Raw genomic sequence first — 10,371 nt, forward strand, 5'->3', positions numbered from 1 at the left:
TAAATAATCAGATTGCCAATAGTATCTAAATCATAAATTTTGAAAGCAATAAACGTGAAAAGAACAGAATTATCATGAAAATAATCACTAAATGTGACCTTAAACTTCCTGTACATGGAAATATTCACAAATTATTGTCTACTAACTTGCGTAATTATTTATAATTTATTTTTAAATAATCTGATACTCATGAACTGAAGTTTCATAGCAGCACCAACAGCAGCAGAGGGGGAGGGGGAGGAGGAGGAGGAGGAGAAGGAGAAAGGGGGCTGAAGTTGTTTAAAAAGTGGGTACGAGTTAAAACTTTTTTAAAAAAAATTGGTATAGGTTAAATGGGGGCGACCAAATAAGGCGTCCCGTGCAATTTTTACCTAATTAATTCAGAGGTTAAGATACTTTTAGTAGCAATCTTATTGTACTTTGGTGATGATTCTTTCTTAACGCTTTTTATGTTTTCATGTGAAATCTGTCATGCTATACTTCAACATCCTTCATTTCTCTGTGTTTGAAGATTGTATTTCACCCGGAGGATGGTTGAAGTGTTGTGATGAGATGAAAGGTCCCCTAGCTGGGGATGGACTAGTTAACCATAATAAATATGCCAAATCACCTTACCTCTGACCAGCTTTCTACATATACTTGGAAAATCTATATTTATCTATATTTATATTAAAATCACGAAGGCTTTTAGCGAAATGTCGTTCGCCTTCTTTACCTTTAAAAATTAATTTTATATTGGACAAAACTGTCATATAATTAGTTTTCTAATATTTAGATTTTGAAAGCAATTTTGAAAGCTACTATATATTTTATTATTAAAAATGTTCCTAATTTAAACGAAATGCGTTGGAAGCCCTAAATTTTTGGACATTACAATCTATTAGGAGCTGAAATAGAGAATAGGTAAGGGGGAAAAACACAATCTATTTAGATTTTTCTTTATTATTTTTTGAGCCAAGCGTATTATTTTTGTTCTATAGTATACAAATATTATTAATTCTTCCGTTATCTCACTTTGGACTAACGCCTTCTGAGTTATTATATTTTCATACTTTTAATACAAACTAGTTTCTTTGTACGTGCGTTGCACGTGTACCTCGCGCTCATCAATAAATAATTAAAAACAAATAAAGCATAAATTATTTAAAAAAATAATAGTTTACACTAAAACAAATGCAATACTTTTTAATACTAAAAATTAATATTATTACATTAGCATAGTAATTGTATTCAATATATCCAAGATATACAAACACGATAAAAATATATAAAAAAAGAAGAATTCTCATATTTATCATGATTGAAGAGAAATCTAATGAGTGTTAACGGTCAAGATCACACAAAAAAAAATCTCTAATGACAATTCAGAAAATATAGGGAACTGTCATTTGTTGTAACAAATGCAAAATGAGAAACTATTATTTCATCCTTATTGCTTCAAGTTTGAATTATTTTAATTAACTCTTAATACTATATTATCACCGATTATATTTTATTTTCTGATTGCTTTTACCACGAATGCTCTTTTTATTGAAACAGGTTTATGTATCCTAAGAGTTTTTTCACTTGAATTTTTAACTAATATGATGAATTTAGAAAGGAATTGGATAGAATTATTTTGTTAATTAGTTAATTCAAATTATTTGCTCTCAACATTAACGAAAATAATTTATTTTTATTGATTCAAATTCTTAATATTAGTTCACCCAAATTTTAAATATTTAACTATAATTATAATTTTATTTACTATAAATTATGTGTTAAGGGATAAAAAGTCAATCTGATAGTTTACTTTTGGATATTTGTGTTTGCAGAATTATTAGTATTACCAAATACTTTTCTAGTCTCTCCCTCTCTCTTTTATATTTTTAAATAGTATCTTAGTATTTTAATTTAATTATTAAGCATAATTTTTAAAGATATTATACAAAAAAATTACTAAATAGAAAAATATTGTTTGGAGAGAAAAGTAGTTCAAATTTAATAGTATGAACTATTATAGTTCACATATAATAGCATGAAAGGAATTATAATTATGTTACATTATTCAAATAAAATAAATTTATGTAAGATAATTAAAATATTAATTGGCTTTCAAGTCCAAGATAAAGATTTAACAAAAATAATTAGGTGCAAGAAAGTGATATCTTTTAAAGTATTAACCTTTATTTTACATGTATATTTGCACATTTTATTCATGATAAAGCTTTCTTGGTATTATTTCAAAATGTTGTAGTTGATATTTTTACAACTTATACGAAAACTAAATGTGGGAAAGTTATATTACTTATTTAAAATCCTAAATGCCTTTTAAATATTAGGCATAACGTTGCATGATCTATTAATTACTTTAATTTCATTAAAACACACGTTAGTTTACTCTTTTTTCTATAGAATCTACATCCACTAAAAGTAATATGAAAATAATTATAGTTACGTTATATATGGAGTTTAAACAAGGAAAAAAATATATGTATGGTAAAATACTAATTAATATTAAAGTCCTAAAATTTAGGATTACGTACCTATCACAAATAAGGAAAGATTTAATAATCAAAATCTTAGCCAATTTTAGAGTTCTAAATATTAGGGAATTAATTAAATGACTATTTTATCCAATGTGAAATCTATTTTTAAAGAGTAAAAAAGGCGAACAATATTTCGCTAAGGACCTTCGTGCTTTTAATATAGTATAGATAAGTATAACAAACCAAGAACCTTTTAGACAGTTTTAACATGCAAACTAATAAGCTTTTAGACAATTTCAATATGTTCCACAAAAAAAGTTTAAGTAAAAAAGATACCGTTACTGATTCCAACTAAGGATTTTAGCAACAAGTAAATAAATTGGACAATTTCTTTTTTACCTTTCAAAAAATAGATTATATCAAACAAAATTAGCATTTAATTTTTTTATAATATTTATGACTTTAAAATAAATAAATATTTTGATTATTAAAATTTTCCTTATTTGAACTATGTAAGAAGTTCTAAATATTTAGGAGTTTGAATTCAATTACGATTCTTTACCGTGTATAAAATCTTTCCTTATTTGAAATATGTAATATAGGTATAATATATACCTTCCATGTTCTTTCTCCTAAATTAAAACAAAAGAACACGGGTTTCAAGAATTATTTATGTTTTACCTTAGTATCTTTTTAGTTCTGCGGGTAGAGAGGTCGTTGAATCCATAATTGGTTGAAGCATTTATTTTTATTTTATTTTATTTTTGAGAAAATATCCAACATTCAACATGATGTAGAGCTTCGAATACTACATGAATTTCTTATCTTCTAAAGCTAAAAAAATTATGCGGGAATCTCGCTTTGGTATATCTATTGGAAAAGCCTATGGTGTTTTCAACGCAGTAAGTTGTTATTCACATTCTTATTGCATGTATGCTTATATATTTGCATATTTTATTATCTTTAATCGTGCGTTTATTATGTATTTCATTAAATTTTGATTTTCTTGATGGGATTAGATTCCTGATAAACACGGTGACGATTGATGCATTCTTAGTACTATTCCATTTATTTTTGGTATTTTTTATCTTCAACATTAGAATCAATATTCTTTTCAAATGAGCTTTTTTGGATTGAGGGGATGTGTTTACGCTTTTGATTTAGGATTTCATATCACTTTGACTATCCATTGTAAGGGCGTAAATATTATGACGAGGTTACTCATTTATCACACAGATAATCTTCCCAAAATTTGACCTCATAAACTGAGTCTTTTTAGGAAAATAAATACTAATGTTATATTTATATGTACTTCTTTTCAAATAAAATTGTAAGGTTGCGCTCTTATCAAATAGTGATAAAACGAAAAGAGATGCATAACTAGCGACTTTGAGCTTGTGATTTTTGTACATACTGGTTCTTGATTCTTGATTTTCTGTCGTTTAATAATTTAGTTATTTAATCATGTATAGTTTAGGACCACAATTTCCTTTATGGTGCTTGATTTGGACTTTATAATTAAGTAGCTCTACTTTGTTCTTTTTGCTTAAGTTATTTCATAAGTTATTGCACGTGTTCCCTATATCAATAAGTATAAACTTTTTAAAAATCACACAAATAAATAAATAAATATTTTTGTATCAAACATGTATGAATTATAAAATAAACTTTTGTAAAAAATTACATTTATTAAACATAAATTATATATTTTTTGTTTCAGAGAACAATGTAAACTACCTCTACGCCAAATCTATGCTCAGTCTGAAAATTATTATTATTATCTTATAAAACAAGAGACAATAAATATTATAGAACTATTTGAAATATATTTTAAAAAGATGTTTTGAAAATTTTTTATGATGGTTGAAGGAACAGAAGAAAAGTAGAAAATTGTTATTCTTAGTGGCGTTGTTTTTCTAGAAAAAATGGAAATCGAGTTCAAAAACTTTGATTACTCACATATAAAATCTTTTCTTCACGAAACTGATCAATATGTTCGAATAATCAAATAAAAGGAATTTTGGCACTTAATCCATCGGAAGACTTATGCGAGACATAGGTTCTTCCTTTATTAGTAAGTGAAAAAGAATATTCATCGCTTTCGACTCACACTTTTTTCCTCTAATTTTCAGTTTACAACTCAAAGATATTATGTGTAATTTTTTACCCTACGACTAGTATGTAAAAATAGCTCGGGCTAGCCAGTTTTCGGACTGGTCATTCAAAAAATAGCCAGCGTTTGTAAAGTCATTGAAATCTAGTCACTATTTTACTACAACACGGAAAGTTCCAGCATAATATACTGGAAATTGGATCACATGTGTATGAACTTCCAGCATATTATGTTGGACCGGTATATTGTATTGGAAGTTTAGTATATTATACTGGAGTATGCTAGAACTCCAGTATAATATATTAGAGTATACTGGAACTCCAGTATAATATTCTAGAGTTCCAATATACTTATGCTGGAACTTCAATATATTATACTGAAGTATTTTTCAGATTTTGGACAGTATTTTCATTCAAATTTATCTTTACATGAAAAATGGCTAAATTTCGATTACTTTTAAAATTGTGGCTATTTTTGAATGACCACTTTCAAATCTCGCTATTTTTTAATTTGCTCAGGAAAATATAGATTCAACAAGAAGAAAAGTGCTATAGTGAAATGTTTGCTCTGTGCGATTTATTCAGCACTGAAGAGGAATTCCCTTAATACATTGGTAACTTAAAGTAATGCGTTGGCGATTTAATTTCAACATTTGTATTTTCAAAAACCCAAGAATTTTCATGTGCTTTGAGCAATTTCATATTTACTTTTCTTTCTGGTTTTATGAAAAAGAGGGAAAATTTTATAAGCAGCTTGCTCAGTCAAAGGTATGAACAAATTTACCACAATTAGTGTTGGTGCTGAACATCATCATCATCCACATCTATCTCTATGATCCTCATTTGGAGATGTCCAGCTGATGATTTTTCTCGTCCTTGGAATCAAAATCACCAGCGCGATAAATCTCATTACAGCTCTCTCAAACTAGCTGGCTGCTACCTATCGGCTTTCCTTGTTTCACAACCGTGATATCTAATGAAGTTTATGCCTAGCAACCACCCACAGAAGGGGAAAGAAAGGGGGAAGGGGATGCAGTAGACTTCTCCTTCTTTCTTTCACTGTATAAGTGCTGAGGGAGGAAGAGGATTAGATGTACTTAGAAAAAGAAAAAGGAAATGCAATAAAAATAAATACCGAGTTGAAAAACACCCAAAAAAGGGAAAAGAAAAGCAGTCCATAACTCCGAAGCCCTTACAAAAGGTCAATTCTGTAAGCGAGTTCAGGAATCTCAATCCACAGCAGAGATCAAAATTTCCACCTTAAAAAAGAAAATATGGACAAGTTCTTCTACAATCAATACCAAAAATGACAACCAAAAAAGACGTCACAAAAGATAACAGGAGCTTGACTTCTAGATTTCCCATTTCTTCAGCTCCATGCCATCTGGAGGGCTTCCTTCGACCTTCTTTGCACCGACTTCTTTCCAGTTTGTAGACAGAACAGTTCCATTAGATTCCACCTGAGAGGCAGCACGTATACGAAATATATTACTTTCCACTTGTGTGTGTGTGTAGCAAAGAAGATTTGCAATCAGTATACCAAGTTTACAAGTCGGTCAAAGGACAACAAACTAAATCTAACATGCATCCCTTTACAGGGACGAGAAATATTGAAATAAGCTACAGACAGCTCACACAGATATTACTTCCGAAACATAAGAAATGGTGCAGAAGGATAAGAAGTGTTACGAGATGTTCTAGCGATGAAGGTATTTAAAAAGAAAAGATAAAGAGAATTGCAGGTGGGTAACTCCTCAAAGAAAATGCAACAGGGATAGCTAAGTACATGCGGTATTCCAAAGCACTCCCCGAAGAAGACTGTGTCCATAAAACCAGAGACAATTATGTTCATCACAGAAACTGTTAATAGGTAGGCGATATATCATTATCCGGTGAAGTCAGTCTCATAAGTATCTCATGTCAGATCCCCATAATTATTGGGTTTCATATCAATAGAATACTGCACTCATATTAACATCAAAGCATCCCTATATAAAAGTGTATATTAACATCAAGTATATATACAGGCACCGGACTTACAAAGGATTTCATCATGGCTCTTCTGGTGTCCTCATCGGCATCTTTGTAAATGTCTCGGAAAAATTTGTTCAATGCTGCATCTCCATCCAATTTTTCGTCTTTTTCCTGGAATACAAACCAGCATTGAGGGACTTAGAAACTAAACTGCATAGAAGTTTAGAACAGCCACCCTATTGTGGTCTATTAATCAAAGACACCAAACAGACCTCCTTTTTCACTTCAGCCTCTAATTTATCCCAATCCACATGTCTCAATTTCGAGGAAGGATAACTAGGCCGGGGGGCATCTGTAAAATGCAAACTATAGTAAGCTTTGCTTCTGAATAAGTGTAACCAACAAATTTGGTAAGTTCGCTGGTCATTGTAAGCAGTCCAATGGTGAAGAAAACAACTGAAAATTGACAAATACAATGAAGGGGAAAGAGGAACGGCTGATAGCCAGAACAACATATTACACAAGCAAGCAGGTTACCTGATAACACATTAGGCCTCTGCACTACAGCAGCCTCTCTCATATATTCGAGAGATGTCCAGTGTAAGGGTTCAGCTTTTGCAAGGCGGATCTCAATTTTGGTGGACATCACTTCGTATCGGCATTTTGCAGGTGTTATCTGCATATCAAGAGACAAAATTACAAGATCACACAGTAAGCATCTTCTATTACTTAGGCAACAATTTGTCAGAAATTTTAAATGGAGCTCTGTCCAGAAATATCACAGCTATATTTTAAGCTTAGGCTTACCTTCCCAAACAACCTAGGCTGGAAAGAATAAGTTTCGTCACCCGGCACATCAATGCTAACACTAAGCTGTAAAACAACCAAAGAAAGAAGATGAACTTGCTTCGTCATCCAATTATTTTAAATAAAGATATCCCAACAGGATCAAAAAAGGGTAAAACATACTATTTGTTCACCAAAGTCAACAACAACATTCTTGGCTGGTATTCCCTTGGCAAATATAGTCACCACCACCTCCTCTGGCTTCTGGTAAAATTCATGCCTGCAGTTACATACATTAGATTATCCTGTGTTTTCCACAAAAGAATACCCGAAAGAGGGGGAAAAACCTGTCCAAAAGCTAATCACAAGATTGCAGTAATCATTATTTTAAAAGGACAAGGTTGCATTAATCATATATGTTTTTTTAATTAAGAGTAATCATATATGTTTAAAACATAAAAGCAAATAATATTGTGCAAGTACCATCTCAAACTTATTCCCGCATTTGATAAATAATTTAACCTATCAAAGGAAAGTACAATGCCAGAGTTACTGAACTTAACACTTCACTAACACGGCAAAGGTTTTGACCTAACCTGTATTTTGGTCTGGCAGCAGATCCTTGATAGGACAGGTTGACAGTTGGTTGAGCATCTTTAGGCGCAACAGCAACATTGTCCAAAGACTCAGATGCAAGGGGAGCTACGACATTTCCCGAGGTTTTATCCACCGACTGATTAGGTAGTTCTCCCGCTTCCTCTGAATTTAGCCAGCAAATATCATCAATTAGTTTTACTAAGGATCATGCGACTTCCAAAATCATGCAAACCATTATTATAAGATATGAATGAAGCATTAAGTGTTCCATTAGCATAGCAACATCATTATACACATAAATAACCACAATAATTTCAAGAAAACTGTAGGTTCTATTAGTTTTGAACTATAAACAGCCAAATTTCTCTTATTGTCATAAAACTGCTTGTTAGTGCAAAATATAGCACCAAGTCACCATAGATGCCATGAGTTGGTTAGAATTGACAGGATTTGTGAAATGTGAGAAGAGCCAGCTTCAAAGGCAGTAAATTACCTGCAATGCGTTCATCACATTCTTTGATTAACTTTGTGAACCTTGACTCTGCCGGTGCTAAACTAGCACCAGTTTCCAAAGCTGCTTTTGCAGTTTGGTACTCTTCAAGCTTCATACAGGCCAACCTGGAAAAGCACCAAAAAAGGAAATTAATTCAACAACACCATATCTAATGACACAGCACTGACAGATAACAAGTGCTACTTCAAAAAATAATATTGTTACACTTTGACTTCGTTATTTATCAAAAGTGTAAAAGCTAAGAAAGTATAATAACAATAACATGGTAATGTAGTAACATATTTCGGGGGGAGGGGTGAAATGGTGTGCGGTTGTGGGAAAAACTCTGATGCTGCAGCAGTCTTCTTGGAGGATGATGAAAATCAGACATTGAACAAATCAATAAATCATGAAATGACGAATCTTGATTTCACCGTCAGCTATCGTAACATCCTAAGAAGTTAGATGAGCTAGAAAAACATGTGGTGAACAGGCATGGAACACCACAAAATTCAATCAGCAAACTTACAACAAAATTATACCATCACCCCATAAGAAACTAAAATAGAAAGGTTATTAACACTCACCCCTTACGCAAATATGCTTTTGACATTGAAGGATCTAACTCAATGGCCTTGTTCGCATCAACAACAGCTTCTGCTCATAGGGAAACATGATTACAGTTACTACCATGCTTAGAAGTTATAACTAATAATTGATAGGCGTCACAATTAACAATATATAGTGAAATAGGATGCTCTATGCACTGATGCAGACATAAAAGAGATGTCTTTCCAGGATGTTACACCAATGAACTTCATGCAAACTTATAAAACATTATAAATCTAACTAGAAACTCCACAGATTAAATTTCAACGACTGCAGATTCCTTAGTTACTGACTAATGGAAATAAATAAGAAGAAAGTTAGGGTTTTGCTTTTATGAATCCTCTATTCATTCGGGTCTATTCCCGTCCATCTCGTTCTGATACTAGATAATTCACTTTTAAGCCAAATTAGGATTCACGAGATTCTCTAAATCTGACACTTATCAATAAACAGACATACAGGTTCTAAAACAAATACCGGATCTAACACAAGTGTACCAACAACAACACCAAAACCTGAATCCTAACTACCAGGCTAAACGAACAATCCACCAGTGCCCACGCACTCAAGTAGAAATAACCTAAAACTTTTACAAATTCAATAAATCGTAGACCGCAATAAAAGCACAGAATAATTCAATCAGCGCCGTTTCTTACTAATTTGTATCCTTTGTCAGTCAATTTACCAGTAAATTAGCCACCAAAAAAAGAAAGAATAACGGATTAATTAGAGAGGAAAATGGATACCAGTGAAGTAGTTGAGTTTGATGTTGGCCTGAGCACGGTCGGCGAAAAGCTCAGCGTTCTTAGGAGTCATGGCGATTGCTTGAGTGTAAAGGTCAACGGCGAGCTCAAAGTGGTCGTCGATGAAAGCTTCTTTAGCCCTAATCTCCAGATCGGACGCCATTGGAAGGAGCACAGAAGAAGTCTCTAGAACAAGAGGGAAAAGAAATTGGGATGGATGGATTGAGACTATAGAGATTCTTTGGCGTATTAAAGCTCCCCAATGTATATAAAGATCAATAATTGGGGTTTGTATTTGTATAATAAGAATAGGAAAAGACTAAGAAAAGGGTTTAACAGGTCAAGTCTTCGCCAACTATTTAAGGAAGTATTTATTTCTTTTAATTTTCACGAAAAGAAAAGGAAGTATTTATTTCAATAACAAGTACGTATAAAGTTAAATCGTTTTTACTTCCCTTTAGTTCCATTTTTTTAGGTAATGTGAATAGTAAATTATACAACAACAACAACAATAACACTCTTAATAATATGTCACACTGTGGTTTTTGAGGAGGGTAATGTATATGCAGACATTACCCCTACCTTGTGA

General features: G+C 31.9%; 1 protein-coding gene across 1 annotated transcript; it reads right to left on the bottom strand.

The window, feature by feature from the left end:
• Positions 1–5,677: 5,677 nt before the first annotated feature.
• On the bottom strand, positions 5,678–10,054 carry LOC104217483 (protein SGT1 homolog). The gene is made up of 10 exons (XM_009767749.2): positions 9,786–10,054; positions 9,018–9,087; positions 8,431–8,555; positions 7,937–8,099; positions 7,524–7,620; positions 7,362–7,427; positions 7,092–7,230; positions 6,827–6,906; positions 6,621–6,725; positions 5,678–6,040 (listed from the first exon to the last, which is right to left on the bottom strand). The coding sequence occupies exons 1-10, from the start codon at positions 9,943–9,945 to the stop codon at positions 5,933–5,935; spliced, it is 1,113 nt and encodes a 370-aa protein (XP_009766051.1). The 5' UTR covers positions 9,946–10,054; the 3' UTR covers positions 5,678–5,932.
• Positions 10,055–10,371: the final 317 nt, after the last annotated feature.

The sequence above is a fragment of the Nicotiana sylvestris genome, chromosome 3 (assembly GCF_000393655.2).
Source record: "Nicotiana sylvestris chromosome 3, ASM39365v2, whole genome shotgun sequence".
NCBI classification, from domain to species: Eukaryota; Viridiplantae; Streptophyta; class Magnoliopsida; order Solanales; family Solanaceae; genus Nicotiana; species Nicotiana sylvestris.